We start from the raw sequence: 22399 nt of genomic DNA on the forward strand, positions 1-22399 counted from the left end.
GGAGGCTTGCTGAACCTATGGTACCAGGGAAGGCTGGGCCAGGCCCCCACTGGCCTAGGAGCTGTAAGGCTGGAGAGTCTACTGAGGCTGTACCTTTTTCAGGTTCTGGGGCTGTTTGAATAGTGCGAGGTCTTGGGGAGTTGTTCCATGGGGTGAAAAACAGGGCAGGCTTTCCTGGTCCATGAGAGTATGGTGAGTAGTCCCTCTCCTCTTGGCTGGTCAGAGCTGGAATAGCTGGGGTTGAGGTGGGGGACAGGGGTGCACCTGGGAGGAAAGAGGGCTTAGAAAGGTGAGCAGCACCCCAAGACCCTCTAGAGTTAGCTGCTGCCTTAGCCGCCTGTGGAGAAACAGTGGGGGCGGGGGGGAGGCTCAGCTAAGCAGAGTGGCCAAGGGGGCTTTTTCCTGAAGATAGCCCTAGGCTGAGAGATGAAAAATCCTGCAGGAGGGGCGCCTGGGTGGCTCAGTGCGTTAAGCGTCTGACTCTTGATTTCAGCTCAGGTCATGATTTCACAGTTCATGGGATTGAGCCCTGCTTCGGGCTCTGTGCTGACAGCCCATAGCCTGCTTGGGATTCTCTCTCTCCCTCTCTCTCGGCCCCTCCCCTGCTTGTGTGCACACGGCCTCTCTTTCTCTCTCAAAATAAAAACATAAACATTAAAAGAAAAAAGAAAGAAAAATTCTGCAGGAGAGGTTGAATTGTGGATTTGTTTATCGAAGCTTATGATGTGCTTTATCGGCTAACTTAATCCCCACGTGACCCTACGAGGAAGGTACTATTGCTGTTAGTACTATCATTTTACAGATGAGGAAGGTGAGGCATGGTGAGGTTACAGATCTTGACCAAGTCCGCACAGCTTCTGAGTGGTAGGACCTGATTCCAGATTCTGTGCTTTTGACCACTTGACCATGCTGATGGGCCCCTGGGGGAGGCTTTGCCACAGCCTCCTGCAAACCTGACCCCTGTTAGAGCCTTTTTCCTAGGTGGAGGGGTAAAAGGAATAGGAAGGATGCTGGAGGTGGTGGTCCAAGGCCAATGTACTGACCTGCTGCCCTTCCACTCCCGTCTCTTCCAGGCCTCGCTAGTCTTGCAGGTGTCCTACACGCCACTCCCTGGAGCTGTGCCCCTGTTCCCACCGTCTGCGTCTCTGGAACCCTCCCCGACTCTGCCGGACCTGGATATGCTGGCTGGTGAGGAGCCCACCCTGGCAGGGCCCCTGGGAAGAAGCCCAGTAGCAGTGCTTAAGCCTGGGGGTGGGGGGCATAGTGAGGCTTCAGGCAGCCTCTGCCGCCTTCCCCAGGTTGGAGGCTGCCCAGTCCAGAGGCGAGAAGACACCAGTGGGTGGGGAGTCCTGAGAGCTGCCTTCCGCCGTGCAGAAAAAGTGCCACTAGGATTGGCGTGAGGGAGCCCTCTTGGGGAGGGGCCATGTCTGGGCTGGTGCTCTGTACTGTTCAGCTCTCGGATGGGTGGGGGCTTCAGAAGGCATGCCTGTGCTAGGATGGGGTCAGTCCCAGATGATACCAGAGGCCCCGCCCGCTCCCCAGCAGTGAATGCTGCCTGGGTCTGGCACTTAATAGGCCTTTGGTGATGGCATGTGACAAAAGAGCTGGGTTTTCCTTGAAAGATCCCTGGGCCAAATTCAGGGTACATGAGTTCCTTTCTTGCCTTTGGCACCAAGTAGCTGTGTGACTTTGGGCTGGCCACTCTCCCTCTCTGGGCCTACAGTTTATCACTTGCGAAATGAGCAGACTGAGTTAGCAAGTTGCAGGGTTGCCTCAGTTCTCTTCACCTGCTTCTGCTGGCTCAGTCAAGGGAGGATTCAGCCCAGGGTGGTTGGCTTGCCGGTGTGGGGCTGGTAAGGCCTCCATGTGGCCCAGCCTGCTTGAATGTGCAGGAAGCTCCACAGAAGTTCCAGGTGGGGACATGGTCATGGGAAAGAGCCTACAATTTCTCTCATGATGCAGGGAGCTAGAGAGAGGCACCACATTAAAACCTGAGCGGCACCTGGTGGGGGTGTGCCCTAGCCTGTCCTGCCCAGCCACAGTGTTGGAGCTTGGGGATAGGGAGGTCAATCTGGACTGGGGCATAGGCTGCCACGGAGGGGAGGCGGTGGGCAGAAAGAAGGGGTGCTCTGGGGCCCAGAGAGTAGGGAGAATGAAGGGCCCCGAGTGTTCTGGGACCGCCTTGGAGATGGATCTGACAGAGTTAGGTGCAGGCCACTCAGGGAAAACTCCCAAAGGTGACATATTCCTAGTCCTGCCTGGAAGGTAGTGAGAAGGGACAGTCCCCAACAGGCATGGGAACTGTTTCTGAGCTATTGTGCCAGGCTCAGGCAGGCAGGGAGAACAGGTTTGGATGGGGGTGCCCTAGGTTGGCTGCCCTCACCCAGCTACCTCCTCGCCTCCTGGGGCTGTGCCCTGCCCGCGTTCCAGGTGGGGGACAGAGCCGGGCTGAGACTTGGTCCCTGCTCAGTGACAGCACCGTGGACACAAGATACTCTGGAAAGAAGTGGCTGGCCCCCACGGGTGAGACACGGGCCAGGCTATCCTGATCCTGATCCTACCACCCATAACTGTCTCATTGCCGCCATCTGTCAGCTCTGGAGAGTGGGACGAGCTGGCCAGAGGGGCTGATCCTGCAGGACATGGTGGGGAGGGCTAGGGCCATTCTGTTTCCTCCCTGTTGACTAACTGGACTGACTGCCCTCAAGTTTCAGCTATTGGAAGCTCCTCTTCTTTCTCCCTCATCCATCCTGGCTCACTGATGGGGAGGGGAGGTGGGTGGTGGGTCTCAGCGCCCATGCCCTTTGGCTCCTCCATTGGCCAGGGGGCGTCCCAAGCCCAGGGCCAAAGGGACCAGCCCTTATTATCACCCTCTCCTCCCAGACACAGGAGGAGAGGAGGACACTGAAGACCAGGGGCTCACAGGAGATGAGGCAGAGCCATTAGTGGATCAGAGTGGGGCCCCAGGCCCTGGGGCTCCCGCTACCCCGAGGAAGCCACCTTCCCATCCACCCCCCTACCACCCCGGGATCAAAAGGAAGAGAAGTGCTCCCACGTCCAGAAAGTTGCTGTCAGACAAACCACAGGACTTCCAGGTAATGGGCTGACTGTCCGACCACAGCCTCCTCTGTCCAGGCTGGGCAGAGTCCTAAGGGCTCTCCTAGGCGGGAGTCTGTGGTTCCCCGGGCCCCTGAGAGACGCTGAATGAGCAGTTCATGTGCTGGAGCTTCAGAACACAGCCCTGGTTTTGCTCTTTAAAAAAATGGGCAGGAGTGTCACTGCAGAGATGTAGCGTATCTTTACATTTGTTCTGTGATTTCCAACTAGCTAGCTTTTGCTACTCAGGGTATGGTCCTTGGACCAGCAGCACGAGCAACACCTGGGAGCTGGTTAGAAATGCAGACCACCCCCCCCAGCCCTGCTGAATCAGAATCTGCATTTTAACAAGATCCCCAAACCTAGGAAGCTCTGTCTAGCTCTCTTCTTTTCTCTCTCGATCCATTCCCTTCCTTAGAGCCATGGATTCTTCAGAAAAGTCACGTGGAATCTGAATTTGTTCAAGCTCTTCACACAATAAAACTGTTAATATTAATCCTTTGACATATTTTAATCCCCAAGTTCATCCCATTTTATTTGCATTTTAATTTTGGTCCTTTGCTTATGCTTTTTCTTTTCTACAAATGTTTCCATTTTGATATAGTGACATTTAGTGACATTGAACTAAGTCTCAGAATTACTTTTCAAATTAAAAACAGGAAACTTAGCTCTTTACTAAGTGCAACAAATTGTAATAGTATATTAGTTCTAAATCGTGGTAATTTAGGTGAAAGTCCTGGCTGTAGTAACCACTATCTATGCCTGAGAGACAAAATTCTAACATTATTATTATTCCCAAGACATGTACCTACTGCTTTTTTTTTCTTTTCAGAAAATTGATGTATGTTTTTTTTTGTAGAAAATTTAGAAAATACAGGAAAATGAAGAGAATAAAAATCATGGTTCTACATTCCCACTGTTATTAATAATATATTCTTCTATAGTATGGCTTTTTAACTTTTTTTAAATGTTTATTTATTTTTGAGAGAGAGAGAGAGAGAGAGAGAGAGTGAGCGAGCAGGGGAGGGGCAGAGAGAGAGAGGAAGACACAGAATCTGAAGTAGGCTCCAGGCTCCAAGCTGTCAGCACAGAGCCCAATGTGGGGCTCGAACGCACCAACTTGAGATCATGATCTGAGCTGAAGTCAGACACTTAATGGACTAATCCACCCAGGCACCCCTAGAGTATGGCTTTTAAAAAGAAAGTATTGATTGATCTGTCAATAAGTCACTGCTGCCTAAAACTTAAAACCAGTAAACATCTTATTTTTCCTTGAAGATTGTTCTAATATTTTAAAAGTTCATGTTTTAAAATATCTTGCCTAAATGTGGAAGCACAGATATTCCTGAAACCTTATATTACTCAAAGTTCAATGGAGAAAACTCTTAATTTATTTCTCAGAACGTGAGAAAGCATTGCATCCTATAAAGGATACAGCGGGGTTACTCCACTATGTAAGCTCGGCCTCTGAGGGAATTGTCAGTGAAGAACGTTCAAACCACTCGGATGTGCTGGTGTCGAGATGTCTGCGGGAGGGCTTGTGCCAATGGCGGCAGGAAATGATCTGGGGTCTGGGTCCTTGGCCCAGCCCTGGAATTTAATTCTGGGAGGTTCCCTGGGGCATCCTGGCAGCTCGTGTGTGGAACTATAGGATTTGATAGATACAAGGGACCTTGGTAGGAAAATACGATTGTTCTCATAATGCTCTTCCTAATTCTTATTTATTTATTTATTTATTTATTTATTAAAGTTTATTTCTTTATTTTGAGTGAGAGAGGAGACAGAGAGAGAGAGAGAGAGGGAGAGATTGTGAGTGGGGGAGGGGCAGAAAGAGAGGGAGAGAGAATATTCCAAGCAGGCTTTGCACTGGCTAATCCCACCAGCCACAAGACCATGACCTGAGCTGAAAGCAAGAGCCAGACACTGAACCGACCGAGTCACCCAGGTTCCCCCTAATTCCTTCTTCACACCCCTCTGAGAAGCCAGCAGTGATTTCTGACTCCCTTGGGGCCTGACTGCTTTCCCCCTTCCTGCTGCCCATACTTTCTCCTGGCTTTCAGATCAGGGTGCAAGTGATCGAGGGGCGCCAGCTGCCAGGGGTGAACATCAAGCCTGTGGTCAAGGTCACTGCTGCCGGGCAGACCAAGAGGACACGGATCCAAAAGGGAAACAGCCCACTCTTCAATGAGGTGGGAGGCACTGGTTAGCAGGGCTAGGACCTTGGTGGCCCTTCTGAACTGGGAGCGCACAGCGCATACCTGGCAACCACTTGTTTTTGTATATGGTGCTAACTTTGTGTGGAGAGATGTGCTGGGTTCTGAGTAGGTTATCTGTGGACCTGGAGGGAGGGTTGTAGCTCTTATTCCTGCACTGGGCTCTCGATACTCCACATCTCTGTCATGCTGTAGGGCTAGCCACCCACCCTGTCCCTGAGATGACAGCCTCCGTGAGGTCAGGGGTGGAATACCCCAGAACTTGTCAATCCCCAGAGCTCGTTGCTGGGCTGAGCTCAGTCCACACTTCTGTATGGACCAGACGTCAAGGCTGTGGGTGGTGGTCCAAGGGGTGGTGGAGAACCCCTTGCTGTCTAGCCCTGTGGTCAGCAGCTACTCATTTGTTTCCCTTTCGCCCTGGACCACAGACTCTTTTCTTCAACGTGTTTGACTCTCCCTCGGAGCTGTTTGACGAGCCCATCTTCATCACGGTATGTCTCAGGCAACAGTGTTCTCTGTTATATGTACACTCACATGCATGTCCCTGTGCATGTGTGCACATGTGCGTTTTAGCGTGCATGGGCGTGTATGCCTGTTGGCATGAGTGTCAGCATTTGCGAGAAAGAAGCCATGAAGCCCAGGGGATGGGTGATGTTCAAGACCATCAAGTTCTGCCGGTCACAGAAATGCCTTCGGTAGCTCAGATGGAGGCAGCAGTGGGGTGGGGAACCCCCACTGCTCAGGAACCCCCCAGATGCTGTAGGTCAGGGCCCTGAAATCATTCCTGCAGTGGACACTTATTTTCATTTTATTTTGTTTGTCCATGTGCCTGCTTCTGGCCAGGATTTTCTTTTTTGGGCCTTAGCTTTTTTTTTTTTTTTTTTGGTCTTTCTTCTGGAAGGCAGTGTAGTTTAGTTGCTGAACGTGTGGGCTCAGGAGCCAAACTGTCTGTATTCTGGTTCTGCCTGTGTGTTTCGGGGTTCTGTGCTTCTGTACAAGTCCTATAATGTCTCTGTGCCTCTGTTTTTTCATTTGTCAAAAGGGGGCAATAATACTCCCTACTCATGGGGTTCATGTGAGTGTTAAACATCTCTCAGAACAATCTCTGGAACAGAGCAAGTGCTACCTAAGTGTTGGCTGTCAACTGCTTGGGAGGGAAGAGATGTTGTGTTGGTCCTTCCTGGGCCAACATTTACTTGTAAATGAGAGTTTTAATTTATCTTTCCCCCCAGGTGGTAGACTCCCGGTCTCTCAGGACAGATGCTCTCATTGGGGAATTCCGGGTAATTATTTATTTTCCTTGAAACTGGTTAGTTCTTGCTAATTCATGTTAGTAGAAACTCTGTACATAATGTGCAGAGGCTTGTGCTTTAGGGGTCCTGTTCCTATTGGTCTGTGTTGGAGAAATATAGTTAACATTTTTAAAAAAATATTTATTTATTTTTGAAGAAGAGAGAGACAGAGCATGAGCTGGGGAGAGGCAGAGAGAGAGGGAGACACAGAATCTGAAGCAGGCTCTAAGCTCTGAGCCGTCAGCACAGAGCCCGATGCGGGGCTCGAACTCATGAGCTGCGAGATCATGACCTGAGCCAAAGTCGGGTACTTTACTGACTGAGCCACCCAGGTTGACCCAATATACTTAAAAAAACAAAACAAAATGATGTTCTAATGTCCTGAGAAAAAGGGAAGAGAGGGAAATCTCTTCCCTTACGTCCAACAGGGGGAATTCAGCTTCTTCTGATTCGTATTGGTCCTTACATCTGGGAAGACAGCATGGAATTGGCTGTTAGGTGGCCTTCCTAATTCTGACCAGGCCCTCGCTCTGGGTTTGGAGTTGGGTCCAGATGTGGAGTCCAGGGGATCAGGGTGCGACACGGGAGACGGGGGAGCCTGCCTCTCCGTTTGCTCCAGATCACGCAGAAGCCAAGAGTGCACTGCAGACAACCAAGAACTGACAGTATGATTCAGCTCGCAGGAAGGCATCAGCAGGTCTCATAAAGCAAAAGCAACTAGCAATGGAGACCTTCGCGAATGGCGTTTTGATGGGTCCTTACTGATTTTCGCAGTTTTGAATCTTCAGGCATTTATCAAATGGAAGGAAGGGGTACAGGCTTATTTTAACCTCTCCATGCTATCCAAGTAAAATATGGCTCCTTCTCTGGGAAGTAATCACAAGATAGAAAACTAAGTCAGTTTTCCTGGAGAGGCAGTTTTAAAAGACTGGGATCTATCCTGAGTCCTTCTGTAATAAATGAGGTTTTATGTATTGAGTCTCTAATCTTTGAAGTATATTCTTGTTCTGAGAACCCAGAGGTTAAAGTAAAAAAATTATTTTCTTTTTTCTAATTATAAAAGTAATCCATGATAAAAAATTTTTTTTTAGGGAAGTTTTAGGTTCATAGCAAAATTGAGTGGAAAGGACAGAGTTCTCATACCTCTGGCTGCCCCCAGGCATAGCCTCCCCAGCCATCAGTGTCCTGCTCATCTATGAACTTTTATAAAAAATTATAAAATATAAGAAAGACAAAATAAAAAAGTAAAATCAATCTACCACCTGAAGCTACCACTCAGAGAGCACAGTTACCATTTTGCTGTGTTTCTTTTGCTCTTTCTTCCTATGCATAGATACGCTTTACCAAGCTTTGATCAAAATGTATTCTGCTTTTTTTCCCCATGTAATGTCAGATTATGAACATTTCCCCATGTCGCCGATTTTCAAAGCATGATTTTTAATGTGACGGCATAATGCACCATACTTCATTTAACACTCCAGAGGCAAGAGTTTGATTGGTGTTTCTTGGTTTGATTTCAGATGGATGTGGGTACCATCTACAGAGAGCCCCGTGAGTCATATCCTCATCACCTTGGCCATATCCTTGCATTTTGGTTTTGGAGGCTGTTGGGGACAGCCAGTTGGGACAATCACTTTTCTTCCTTCGGGGTTTTAGAATCTAGATGTAGACTCTGATCCTGGAGATGACAGCTGCAGGAATGGAGAGAAGTCAGGCTTCCATCATCCAAGTAAAACAGGCCGTCAGGGAGATACAAGCCCCCATGTGGGTCTCGGTCGGCCCAGTCAGGGATGCTAAATCTGGAAGCCCCCAAGCAAGGGTTGCTGATGTCACCTTTGACAGGGGTGGGCCATTTTGATAACAAGTCTAGTATTTCTCCACACCCTGGTTTCTGTTCTGGTCTGGTCACTTCCTGAGAGGGAGGTAAATGGCGGGGGGTCTGGCTTTGGTAGCCTCTTATAGTTGTTCCTGTTGACATTTCTGACTTGGACCCACATGAACGTTCGACGTGTGGCCCCTAGGTCTGCGTGAATAAATCCCTCCTCTCCCCCAAATGTAGTTGGCCCCGGGCTCCCAGATGTGGTTGCAGACTTGGACCCTTCTAATTCTGCCATCACCAACAGACGTCATCTCTCTTAGGACATGCCTATCTCAGGAAGTGGCTGCTACTCTCGGACCCTGATGATTTCTCTGCTGGGGCCAGAGGTTACCTGAAAGCCAGCCTTTGTGTACTGGGCCCCGGAGACGAAGCGCCGGTGAGTACGTTGCCTGGGTTGTCCTCACAGCCCCTCATCTGGCAGGAGAGGCACCAAACAAACAAACAGAAACACAACTTGATGTTTCTGATTTATTTATTTACTTTATTAAAGTTTATTTCTTTTGAGAGAGAAAGAGAGTGTGTGTGTGCAACTAGAGAAGGGATGAGAGAGAGAGAGAGAGAGAAAGAGAGTGCAAGTGGGGAAGGGGCGGAGAGAGAGGGGGAGTGGGAGAGAATCCCAGTGTAGAGCCCGATGCAAGACTCAAACTCGTGAACCTCAAGATCATGACCTGAGTGGAGGTCGGACGCTTCACCGACTGAGCCACCCAGGTGCCCGGTTTTTCTGATTTAAAAGAATGCATGGTAATTATGAGAACTGTAGAACATGTGGAGAAGTATAAATAAAAAATGAATCACTCATAATTCTACCCCTCAGAGACAGCTGTGATTCACATCTTGTTGCATATCCTTCCAGAAGGATCTACATGTGTATTTTTCTATTTTTTTATTACTTTAAAAAATCGAGGTATTGACATAACATTGTATTTGTTTCAGGCATATGACATAAAAATTTATTATTTGTATACATTGTGAACTGATTATCATGATAAGTAAGTTAACACCCATCACCTTACATAGTTACAAAAATATTTTTTCTTACGATGAGAAATTTTAAGATCTATTCTCTCAGTAACTTTCAAATATACAATAGAGTATTATTAACTAGAGTCTCCATGCTGTGCATTACATCCTCGTGACTTACTTATCTGATAACTGCAAGGTTGTACCATTTGACGTGCTTCGTCCAGTTCCCCGCCCCCCCGCCCCCCTGGCAACCACCCATCTGGTGTATAGTTTTCTTTTTTTGCAAAAGTGAGATCATTCTCTCTATCTACTCCACCTTGAATTTTATCGGCTGAGCATATACCATTATCCTCTTTACACGCCAGTAAGTCAAGTTACAGGCTGAGAGTGGGAAGAACAAGAGAGGCATGCGGAATTGGGGAGGTAACAGCATCTTTGCATGTTTGGCCAGAAGAGAGAAAGTTTGCAGTAGTTGTGGGAGAAGAATGAGGGGTTAATTCCAGGTAAACAGAAGGGTTTCTGAGCAGACACAAGAGCGCCCACTCCGGGTTGGCAGCTTTGTGGTGGGGCCCCATAATAGTCAGTGGCCTGGAAGCAGGAGGGAGGAAGGTAGATGGCGTGGGCAAGGCAGGAGCAGTGGAAGCACTGGGCCGAGGGAGCCAGGGCATCGGGACATGGCTGGTGGTGCCGGGCAGGGAGGATGCAGGGGTGCAAGGCTTAGAGCTGATGAGGGGGGCGGGCAGAGAGAAGGGAACGCACAATTTTTGAGCACCTGCAGTGTGCCAGGCTGCGTGGGTTGCCTCACACTGTGACTGAGAGTTTGGAGGAGGCAGACAGTTTCTCTGTCTTCAGAGAAAGGTTTCAGTGGCCACAGTTTTGCTAGAAGAAGGGCCCTGAGTGGCTGGAAGTTGAGATATGGCCATGCCTCCAGCAGCTGAAGGGGAGGGGAGATTAAGGTGCTGCTGGTGGAGGAAGGGAGCTGTGCTGGTGACTGACTTGTCCACATGGATGTTGGTTATCTGCTGGGAGAATTGGAAGGCATATAGGCAAGCGATGAGGCAGGGACTAGAGTCATCAAGGAAAGGTGACCACGCGTCCTCAGCTTGGTGGCCGGTATCCGTGGGAACCAGGGGAGAGAGGGGCACATGCGGTGGTGTGGACTTGCAGATAAAAGAGACGGTGGAGTGATGGTGGGTGCACGTGCAAGGTGTGGACTTCTCTTCCCAGCCTGTGACAGCCAGGAGAGGGAGAGGCGAGAGTGGGGAGAGCGGATCTCTAGGGACAAGAGCGGTGGGAGGTGGAGTCGCCCAGGGAAAGCCACTAATCATGGAGGCGGAGGGCAGGTTCCACGAGGACGTCAGGAATAGGGGTTGGCTGATGACAAAGGCTCAGGAAACCACAGTGGGGAGGGTTAGGGGATGGAGAACCCAGGGTTCTGTGCTGTGCAGGGGGCTGATGGAGCTCAGGTGGACAAGCTCCGCCCTCCCAAAGGCACCTGTCCCTGCCTCTCACCCCACAGTCCAGCCCTGTCCTTCTGTAGCACCTCTCTCCAGACATTGTACAATCTTGCTCTTCTCGTGGCATCTCTGAGCCTGTTACCCTTTCCTAAAACATTTCTTCCTCCTCTTCCTATTAACTGTAACCTTGCTTTTTCCTGATGAAGCCACTTCTTTTGAAACTCAGACAGAAGCCCCCACTTTCTGCTCCGACTCTCCATGGGTTCTGGAATGTCAGGAACAGCCACCTTTCACTTCCCACTGCAGCCTCCCGGCCAGCAGCTTTCCCAACTTCGGTGCTGCCTCCTCCTTCAAACGCTGCCTCGCTGATTGATTCCCCCTCTTCTGGGCTGTTACTCACCCCTGGCACAGACAGAGCTGGTCCAGGGACATCTCTACTTGCGGATTCTCATCTTTGCCATTGTCCCGAGGTGTGACGTGTCCTCGCTGATGAGCCACCAATATCTGATTTTATTTCCTTTAAGACCCTGAGCTCCGAAATCCCTCTCTCCGCTGCTCTCTTTCTGCCTTTTTCCTCCCTCACCCCTGCTGAATGACAGTCCTTCCTCCCCGGCATTACAGCCCCCTCTGACTCCTCTCGGATTTCCCAGTCCATCAGTGTCCTCCTGCCATGCTTTCCCCTCCTCCAGGCTGGACGGACCCCACCCACCTCCATCACAGTTCTCACCATGTGCTTACTGGCCCCACAATAGGGGGTTCTGCCGCACCTCATGACTCAGCCATCCCCTATTGTCTGTACCACTCCTTGGTCAGTTTGGGTGGCAGAGGTCACCTGGAGGTGCTGGCTAGATGAACCTGGGGGCTACCAGCCTCTTCTTTTACTTGGGTGTGGTTTACTCATTCCATTTTCCACAGTGGCTGTTTGCAAACTTTGCTGTCTTTCCTAAGCCCCAACCTCTGCCTCCTTGGAGAGGCAGGGTTGCACAGCGGTGAAGGATGTGAGCTCCTGGAAGCTCCCTGGTTCCTCATTCCTGACTTCATTTGTCTTCCCTCCCTTCCCCATCTTCCCGCCTCCTTTGCCATGTTCTCGCGTCCTCTGCCATCTTGTTCTATGTGCTCCTCCTGGTGTCTCCTCTTCTGCCCTTTGGTCTGTACCAGGCCCAAGATGTCCCTACCTTCTAACACCCTCACTTTCACTCATTGCTCCCCATCCCTCTTCTCCAAAGTGCTTGCAGCTCACTTCCAGGAATCGCCAGCTTCTTCAGGGAGTACGCTGTGTTGTTCTCTACTCCTCTCCCAACTGCTCATTCCTCCTCCTCATCACTAGGATTCCCGCCACCTTCTTTCCCTGAAACCACGTGCTGGAGGGTCACTGTTGCCAACCTCCAGGGGCTCTTCTCTGCTATTAATCCTCTCTGTTCCTCCACAGAGTTTGATTCTAGAGCCCATGGCTTATTTCAAACTCTCTTCTCCTTTAGCATCGGTGATTCTCCTGATGCTTTCTCCCCCCACCCCACCCCCCCCACCCCCGCTTTAAAAATATGGATCTTTGGGGCGCCTGAGTAGCTCGGTCAGTTAAATGTCTGGCTTCGGCTCAGGTCATGATTCCATGGTTCCTGGATTCGAGCCCTATGTGGGGCTGTGTGCTGACATTTCAGAGCCCAGAGCCTGCTTCCGATTCTGTGTCTCCCTCTCTTTCTGCCCCTCCCCTGCTTGCGCTCTCTCTTTCGAAAATAAACATTAAAAAAGTTTATAAATATATGGATCCTTCAAATTCAGTGGCTCAGTAAAATTCCTTTGCCTACCTCTTTGCTGTCTCTTTGACTCTCACTTTCTAGGAGCCCATCTCTTTCCACCTGAGACTCCTAAGTTGCTCATCTCCAGCTTGGATCTTCCGAACTTCAGACACTTGGTTTCGGTTGCTTTTTTTTTTTTTTTTAAGTTTATTTGTTTATTTTGAGAGAGGGCGAGAGTGAGCACGAGCAGGGGAGGAGCAGAGAGAGGGAGAGAGAGAATCCCAAGCACTGACAGTGCAGAGCCCAACGCAGGGCTCTTTCTCATGAACCGTGAGATCATGACCTCAGCCAAAATCAAGAGTCAGATGCTTAACCGACTGAGCCACCCAGGCGCCCCAGTTTCAGTTGCTTTGTAAGAAAGCCGCATTAACACGTCCCTGAGGCCCCAGGATAAACCCAGGATTATCTGCTGCACGCTCCTCACAACTGCTCCCATCCTGTGTGAGGTGACATCTTAGGAAATGGCTGTCATCCACTCAGTTCCCCCAAAAGCCAGAGGTCTGATTTCATTTCTGATCCCTCAGTCAATCCACATGCAAGGGGTTGGTCAGTTTTGTTGGCGTGACAACCTCAGTGCATGCTTCTCTTTCCCATCCCAAGACCAGAATGACCAAGGTCACACTCCCCTCACGCCTCCCCTGGGCCCCTGTGTGAATTAAGATATAGGTTCAGCTGCTGTAACAAAGACACCCTAAATAATAGGTGTTAAGGAGGATAGAAGTGAATTTCTTTCTGTCATAAATGCCTGGGTAGGCGGTCCAGAATTGGCTTGGTGCTTCCACGGTGACCAGAGACCCAGGCTCCTGGTCTTTGCCCCGCTGTCTTCATCATGAAGCTTCCATCTCATGGTTCAAGAGGGTTGCTTCAGTTCCTGTCATCATGTCTGTATTCCAGTCAGTGGAATGGAAGAGCAGGATCTTGCTTAAAGGTGCTTTTTCCCTGTGAGATGGTGAGCTCCATGGAGGCGGGACCTCTGACTACCTTGTTCACTGCTGCATCCCTCCCCCTTGAGCGCAACCTAGTAGCCACTCACTGAATACTTGTTGACTGAACGAATGAAGCTTAGACCTGTCACGTCTGCACTCTTGTTAATGGGTGGAGTGAGAAGGAGACTGAGGTTCTTGAATACCCGCCGTGTGCTGCATGCATTTACACGTTACTGAAGTTGATTTTCCTAGCAGTCTGCAAGGTCGGTGTTACTGTTTCCACGGTCCAGGTGAGGAAGCAGAGTCTCAAGGGAGGAACCTACCTGAGATCACATGTTAGTAAGCAGCAGGGCGAGATCTACCTTTGTTCAAATCGCACCATTTAAGGGGTGTTGGTTGAAGGAGAGAAAATACTGTGCTCAAGTGCGTATTTGGTTGCATTGTAGCTGGAGAGAAAGGACCCCTCTGAAGACAAGGAGGACATCGAAAACAATCTGCTCAGGCCAACTGGCGTGGCCCTTCGAGGAGCCCACTTCTGCCTGAAGGTCTTCAGAGCTGAGGACTTACCACAGAGTGAGTCTGGTGTCCTCCCTGGGTTGGGAGATTGTAAGTGGGGGACCTTGGGCTGGGGAAGCAGTCTTTGAGATGTTGGAAGGGCTCAGTGCCTCCACAGATGAAAAGCATCCATCCACTTGGTGACCCATCATGCCGTTTGCGTGGGACTGGTTTCGGCATGGAGAGTCCCACAGCCTGGGGAACCCCTCAGTCCCTGGCCAACTGGGGAAGTGTCCTCATCTTTCCAAGAAAGAGTGACAGGGTGGCCACTGCCTGGTTGCTCACAGTGACTGGCCCTGCACTGGGCCCACCCTGTGTGCTCAGGAACTGCTGGAGGAATTATGCTGAATATTTCAGAGCCATAGGTTTCAATCCGGGCCGCACGATAGAGTCTCCTGGGACCTTTAAAGTTGTACAGACACCTGGGCCCCACCTCCAGTGTTTTGTATTGATTAGGTTTGGAGTAGGGCGCACACAGGGGTCGTTTTCAAAGCAGCTCACTGTTTTGAAGCATGTGTTAGCATAATCAAGCCAATTCCTGTCCATAGAAGAGTCACTGAGAGCATTTGCAACTGAGATCCCTGTTTATAAGTTTTGCATAAAGCTAATTATTTGAAGTTTTGCTTAAACTTTGACTAATGACTTAAAAAGAGAAATGCATTCTTTCTGTACAAACTGAATTGTACCAAAATCAAGGAGAAAGCCTTTGAGCAAGTAATGGGGTTTAAATGGGCATTAAAATGCATGCTTCAGAACATTCCGCATTGATTGGTTGAAACTAGGCAGAAGTGAGATTGGTGAGCTCCCGCAGGGGGCTGGGGAAATAGAAATGTTGGCTTTGTTCAAGGTGAATGTGCTTTATATTTAATTCTCTGCAGTCTTGTTTAAATATAAATAAAACAAAGTAAGTGGGTACATAGGACATGAGTACTTGCTGATTGTTATCTGTTGTATTCATGTAGACAGCAGCTGGTATGTAATCTGTACCTGCCTTTCCCCTCATTCATATACACACTAACATCTATACATGCCATAAGTATACATGTGCACATACCTATTTATCTGTGTATACATTTGCAAATAATATAACTAACTCAGTAAACTATTGATTTGAAGTAGCATAGACTAAAAATTGTTTTTTTAAAAAAGCAGAAGTGACTTATTGGTTAAGGTCAGGTAAATCACTGTGCTAAGAGACATAAAGGAAAATGTGAAACAGGCCACCAGTTATGGGATATTATTATAACAACTTCCAGTCTTTTTCTGGATTGTTAATTGCCCTTAGTGATGTGGATTGCTAATCAATCAATCAATCAATCAGTCAGTCCTCACTCCGTTATCTTTTGGGTCCATACAGAAAGCCCTTGAGAGCAGGGACCAGTGAACAAGCTGTTTGGGCAGGATAAAGAAGCAGTGTGTGCCCTCAGGAGCTGCTGCTCCGGGAGTCCCCGGGCTGAGGGGGTGGCGCTCCCTCAGGGAGTCCCAAGACTGTCTGGAGACAGTAAGGTGGAATGCTGGGGTTTTGGTGGTTGGACAGCAGGCGGGCAGTGACCAGAGTGTTCTCCCCAGTGGATGATGCCGTGATGGACAATGTGAAGCAGATCTTTGGCTTTGACAGTAACAAGAAGAACTTGGTGGATCCCTTCATGGAAGTCAGCTTTGCAGGGAAAATGGTAAGAAGCAAGGAAGCAGGAGGATTCTCTCCGGAGGGTGACGGCTGGGTGTGTCTGCGGATGGGTGCTGAGCAGAGTAAAGGACAAGGTGAGGGGGCACACTGCCCTTGGTGCTGCCCATAGAAGGTGTGCACGGGGCGACTGATTGGAGGATGCACGGTGAGGCACTCATCACGGCCTGGCTCTCTGGGGCTGCCCGGCACACACACGTGGGCATGTCTGCTTGGGGTATCCGAGATGGGTACATAGGTGATAGACACGGTGAGGACAGACAGGCAGTGGGTAGATAGAGGAGTATTTGGGAGAAAATGAAGCAATAGAATGGAAACCAGATGTGAAGTCATAAAGGTAGGGAAAATTAAAAAGCCATAAAAACATAGTGATTATTTTTAAAAAGTCATGGCAGGAGTTGAGTGGAGAAAGTCCACTTTGGTAGGGGCCCTAGGGATGACTGGTACCTTTCTTCCTCGCAGCCCACCTTCCTGCCCAGCGGCAGGGCTGTTGTTGCGGGCTCCCTCTCTCCAGCCCACCCCAGGCAGGCGGGCACTCTTGCGGCCTCCTCTGCCCATCCTGCGGGCTCTCCCTGGCAGCTGGGCCACTCCCAGGCTTCAGCCTCACCCTTCCACAGAGGACTCCCACAGCTCTGTTTAACTCTGACCCCCACTTCAGCCCCAGACCTCCACAGGCCTCTGCACAGCTCTATCTGCTGCCCCTCGGGCCCTGGAGAAGAGTCCTCTTCTGCCCAATATGCCCTCTATCAGGAGCCTCCATCCTAAGCAGGTACCGACATCAAAGGGAGAAGACGTGGGCCTTGATTCTTCCTTCGTTTTAAACCTCCTTATGCCAAACATGCCACCCTAGCTTTTGATTTCAAACGTGTCCCAAGGCCCTTCCTTCCCCTGTGCCCACTGTTGTCTCTTCCCAGGACCACACAACAGCTTTGGGTTTCATTCTCTTCTCTGGGTTCTCCCCATAGAAAGCCGCCAGAATAATTAGTCTAAAACAGCCCTGTTTGTGCAATGAAGTTCAAACGTATAATCCGGCTGATCAGGTGCTGTGCATCTGAACTTTCTCACCTGGTCTCCATGGCTTAAGTCAGTTGCTATGGTATCTGTGCAAGTGGGAGAATGGCGCCCCCTGCCGGGAACATGCAGCTCTGCTGCCCCTGCTGGAGCGTGGCCTCGCGCAGGGTTTCAGCCCCAGGGGCTCCCTTCCTGCATCCTCCTGTGCGTACAAACTACATTGCTCACACAGCGGCCTTGTGTCCTCTCATCTGTCCTGCCTCTTCCTTCCCTTCAGGGTCACACTTCTAGGCTTTGCACATGGCTGTGCCCTTCCTTCACTCCCCGCCCCAAGTCCAGCATCTTTTAATGTTCAGCTTCCCTAAGGTCCCAGGCCTGATGCGCTAAGTCATCGGGGCTCTAGGGTGCCCTGGGCCCTCTTTTAGCAGGTTTTCCATTTCATTACAGTAGTTGTTAGCATCTGTTTCTCCCACTTGTGGGTAAGAGCCTGATCCCAATCGTATTTAGTCCATAACCTCAAAGCGGAGACTGTGGTGGAAATGGTGGGAAAATGACATATCAGGTGGGTGCAGACTGCCCCCGTTCTCAGAAGCCCTGGCAGGGAGCCTCTGTGTCCCAACCACAGGGGTTTGGCAAGGGTGGGGTCATGGCCCTCTGAGGTCGTGCCAACCTTGTGGATAGTGCCACCTGCCGTAGAACCAGGGTTGGGAGAGTTGAGTCACATGGCTTGGATGTTAGCGGGAAAATTGGAACAAGGCTGAGAAGGGCTGAGAGTCTGAGCTGGGTGGCAGGAGGGTGGGTGCGAGGCAGTGGGCTTACCCTTCCCTCCCTAGGCAGAGGTGGGGAGTGGGGGAGACAACCCACGGGTGTCACAGGACAATTGCAGAGAAGTTTTAAAAAATAATACACACCAAAAGGTGAGGGTGGTGTGGGTTCCCATTCACACAGCACTTTGCCATTTTCCTTTCTCGTAATCTCTTCTTAGATTCATTTTGAAAAGGAGCAGGGTCTGCCAGCCCATCCCACTGACAAAAGGAGGCCCTGGGATGGGGGTGGGGTGGAGGGAGAGGGAGGTGTCCTATCATCTGATGCCCAGATCCACTCCCCACCTTTTGTTTCTTTTCTCTTTTTATTACTGACATACGTGTTTACTAATGCATTTTGAAAATTACAGGAAAAAGTAAATAAAATGACCCATAATGCACCACACAAAGTTCATTTTTGGTGCCCATCTTTCCAGTGATTTTCCTGTGTGTAGATGATAGACATTTTTCTGATTCTTTACTTTGAATATTTTAAAATATCAAGTTAGAAGAGTTATTCAGTGAACACCCATGTACTGGTATGACTTCTACTTAGATGAAGCACTTGCTAACATTTTGTCACATTTACTTTCTGTATATACATACTTTTTTTTCCGCCTGGGCAATCATTTGAAACCTAGTTGCAGGCTGTACTCCTAAAGGCTTCAGCATGCATCTCCTGAGAAAAAGAAAATTCTTTGTAACAAAATTCTTTGTAGCTACAGTAATATTATCAGACCTATGAGATCAACAATCATTCCCTAATATTATCCCATACTGGCTCATCTAAATTTATTCTGATCATCCCCCCAAATTTCCTTTAGAGCTGGCTTAGTGTGCTGATTGAAGACCTAACTGTAATTCACGCTCTGCATTTGGTCCTTGGGCCTCTTTATTTTAGTCTCTTCTGTAACAGCCCCTCCTGCCTCCCTTCCCCTAACCATCCCCCCGCCCCCACCCAGACAAACAGTTTTTCTTACCCCATGATACTGATTTTTTTGAAGAGTCCAGGCCGTTTGTCCATGTTCTGGATCTGTCTGATTGTTTCCTTCTGGTGTTGTTTAACTTGTTCCTCTGGCCCTGTATTTCCTACAAACTGGAAATTAGGTGTTGAGGCCAGACTAGATTCAGATTCAGTATTTCGGCAAGAATGTGTCACACGTGATGTTGTGTACATCGTACTGCATCATAACAGAAAGAGAGGTGAGGTTGTCCCACCATTGGTGATGATTGTCTGATCATTTGCTTGAGATAGTGTCTCCAGAACACCCTCTTGTCAAACGACATGCTCCCTTTTGTACTTTGCAAGTAACTGTGGGCGATGTCTTGGCACTGTGTATCTTGTTTCCCAGCAGCTTCTTACCTAATGGTCCATGCAGCCATTGACCTCCTTGCCGGAATAAGTTATTTACTTGGGGTTGCAAAGTGGTGATTTTCTCATTATCATTCCTTCTCTCTTTACAAGCTAGTGTTTTTCTGGAAAGAAGAGCTTTCCTCCTCCTTGGCCCTTTTGAGCATTACTTATAGACCTCAATACTTTTTATTAATTCAGTGTGTTAAAATCCGTCATGACTGTGTTGGATGTATGAACTGTCCTCAAGTTGGCCATTGGGGGCCCCTTCAAGCTGGCTTCTCCATCCTGAGCCTAACTCAGGGTCTCAGTGAAAATGTATGTGGGAGAGGTAACTCCGATTTTAAACTCTTTCACGCAGAGGTGTAAATGCTCACTGTGGGTCCTCACCCAAATGCTGTGTTAGTGTGGGTTTGGGATCAGGGTCTGATGCCCTGTACTTGGCCACAGGAAGGACTGTAACAGAATAAATGAAGGCAAGAAGGAAGGGGAAAGGTGTGGCTGGATAGGCCTGTGGGACACTTCTTCCAAAGACTGGGATTAATTTCCGAATTTGACAGATAAGGAAGGTCACATCTCAAGATTGTTTTTATTCCACTTTCCTCCAAATGGTAGGGTGCTTTGATGGTGGTGAGAACCGAGACTGACCTGCCTTCAAATTTAATGGCTTTTTTTGGAGCTGAGTTTCAGAGTTCTGGGGCTCCTGGCTGCTCCTGGGTCCACACAGGCACCTTGACCTCCCAAGGTCTTCTGTTCTGAGATGCCCTTGGCTGTCCCTGGGGGTTTTTCTAGGTAGGTGCACATGTTCTTGGGATGTGATGGAGGTAGGGGACCTGGCCAAAGCAAGGGGCTATATATAAAGCTGATTGGTGACTGGGCTTCTGCAAGAAGCCCCCAGAAGGAAGAGGCTTATTGTGGCGGAGGCAGTTGAGACCCTCCCTTTTGAAAGCTTCAGCCTGTTGGACACCCCTGGCAGTCCCCAGGCCTCTGTCTCACCCTCTCTCTCCTCCAGCTATCTGAACTGCCTGTCTCATTCTTTCTGTCCCTCTCTCTTACCCTGCCAGTATGTCACTTTTTCTCACTACATCCTAATCTGGAGTCCTGGAGTTTTTGCCCTCTGTGTGCCCACTCACCCCAGTCTGGGTCTCATTGCACTTCCACTTATGGACACTTGGCGGCACTATTATTCAAGATGTGAACCATACCTGATTTTACACACACACACACACACACACACACACACATTCTTGGTAGTATGTGAGAAGGAAAGGAAAGGCACTTGGGGGGCAGGGTGGGAGATTTTCAAGGAATTTTTTTTCTGAACTCAAGAAAAAAACCTACCAATTATAAAAAAATTGAAACAAAATCACAGAAAATAAAAGAAAATGAAAAGAATTAACCATATTTCTGTACCCCACATCACTCTGGAGATAACCACTGTTAACATTTGTGGGTATTTCCTTGTAGCGTGTTTTTCTCTCTAGTGCTTTCACTCCCAAACCTCCACTCCCCCACTGGAAAAAAATTGGATTCAGAGTTGATTTTCATTATTTGTGGATATTTGCAAATTCACCTACTCGCTAGAAAAAAAATTTTTTTTAACTTATTTATTTTGAGAGAGAGAGCAGAGGAGGGGCAGAGAGAGAGGGAGAGAGAGAATCCCAGGCAGGCTCCGACCTGTCCGCGTGGAGCCCGACGTGGGGCTCGAACTCACAAACCGTGAGATCATGACCTGAGCTGAAACCAAGAGTTGGATGTTTAACCGACTGAGCTACCCAGGTGCCCCTATTTGTAATCCTAAAATTTATAGTCATGCTGCTTCATGATCATTTGTGGTCTGTGCAGTATGACTGAGGCCCATGTTGCCAGCTGATTTGGAACAATGTGACCCTGCCTTTTTGTCTCAGTTCTCATCCTGTAATTAAGTGTCCTTTTCTTGGTCTGCCTGGTGTTGTGTTTTTCACATTTTTGTGTGCTTTATTGGTGAGTTGACTGTTTAAAATGCTCCCCTAGTGTAGTGCTGTAGTGTAGCGCTCAAGCGTTCCTCTGTGTAAAAAGGCTGGCTGTACCTTATAGAGTAAAGATATGTTAGATAAGCTGCATTCAGGCATGAGTTACAGTGACGCTGACTGCGAGTTCAATTTTTTTTTTTTGTGAGTTCAGTGCTAATGAATCAACAGTATATATGAATTTTTTTTTAAATGACCATTCATGCTTTTTATTGACAAATGTCAGGATGGCTTTCTGATTAAATCAAGAAACAACACCACATCTGGCTGTGTAATTTTGGTGTCAGATAGCTCACTATTTTGTAAAATTCTTTTTTTTTTTTTAATGTTGATTATGGAGAGACAGAGAGACACAGAGCATGAGCATGGGAGGGGCAGAGAGACGGGGAGACACAGGATCCGAAGCAGGCTCCAGGCTCTGTGCACAGAGCCTGATGCGGGGCTCGAACTCACAAACCACGAGATCGTGACCTGAGCTGAAGTTGGACGCCCAACCGACTGAGCCACCCAGGTGCCCCTATTTTGTAAAATTCTTTGGTAGACCACCCATAAATTATTAGGTGATATTTTTCTTTTTTTAGTGTTTATTAGATATTTGCTTCATATTATATATTACCAGCAATTTTATTGCTATGTTCTTATCTAATTCCTATATAAAAGCTGTATAATATCAGAGAAACTATTAAACAATTTTAGGTTATAGTAAGTTACAAATGTTCTTTTCAACTTCTGTTTTTTAAAAAAAATTTTTTAAATTTACATCCAAATTAGTTAGCATATAGTGAAACAATGATTTCAAGAGTAGATTCCTTAATGGCCCTTACCCATTTAGCCCATCCCCCCTCCCACAACCCCTCCAGTAACTCTCAGTTTGTTCTCCATATTTATGAGTCTCTTCTGTTTTGTCCTCCTCCCTGTTTTCATATTATTTTTGTTTCCCTTTCCTTATGTTCATCTGTTTTGTCTCTTAAAGTCCTCATATGAGTGAAGTCATATGATTTTTGTCTTTCTCTAATTTCACTTAGCATAATACCCTCCAGTTCCATCCACGTAGTTGCAAATGGCAAGATTTCATTCTTTTTGATTGCTGAGTAATACTCTATTGTGTGTGTGTGTATATATATATATATATATATATGTATGTACATATATATATATGTATGTATATATATATATATATATCACATCTTCTTTATCCATTCATCCATTGATGGACATTTCCATACTTTGGCTATTGTTTCCATACTTTGGCCATTGCATATATATATATATATATATATATATATATATATATATATGTATATATATGTATATATATATATATATATATATACATACATATATATATATACACACACACACAC

At 48.2% G+C, this 22399-nt stretch overlaps 1 protein-coding gene across 26 annotated transcripts in view; it reads left to right on the top strand.

Moving 5' to 3' along the window:
• The window catches only part of DYSF (dysferlin), a 225993-nt gene that overhangs the window by 60387 nt on the left and 143207 nt on the right, over positions 1-22399 (top strand). For 15 of the 26 annotated variants that reach the window (XR_006703543.1, XM_045446428.1, XM_045446440.1 and 12 more), the window contains exons 5-14: positions 1074-1188; positions 2431-2523; positions 2884-3095; positions 5157-5285; positions 5738-5800; positions 6542-6592; positions 8122-8152; positions 8741-8856; positions 14069-14195; positions 15747-15850. Coding sequence is in view for 25 of the 26 variants with exons in the window: in XM_045446428.1 (XP_045302384.1) it covers positions 1074-1188; positions 2431-2523; positions 2884-3095; positions 5157-5285; positions 5738-5800; positions 6542-6592; positions 8122-8152; positions 8741-8856; positions 14069-14195; positions 15747-15850 (1041 nt within the window). In the remaining variant the exon portion in view is untranslated. The remainder of the gene's footprint in view (positions 1-1073; positions 1189-2430; positions 2524-2883; positions 3096-5156; positions 5286-5737; positions 5801-6541; positions 6593-8121; positions 8153-8740; positions 8857-14068; positions 14196-15746; positions 15851-22399) is intronic. The other 11 variants (XM_045446437.1, XM_045446441.1, XM_045446444.1 and 8 more) reach the window with 1 other exon arrangement.

The sequence above is a fragment of the Leopardus geoffroyi genome, chromosome A3 (genome assembly GCF_018350155.1).
Source record: "Leopardus geoffroyi isolate Oge1 chromosome A3, O.geoffroyi_Oge1_pat1.0, whole genome shotgun sequence".
Classification (NCBI taxonomy): domain Eukaryota; kingdom Metazoa; phylum Chordata; class Mammalia; order Carnivora; family Felidae; genus Leopardus; species Leopardus geoffroyi.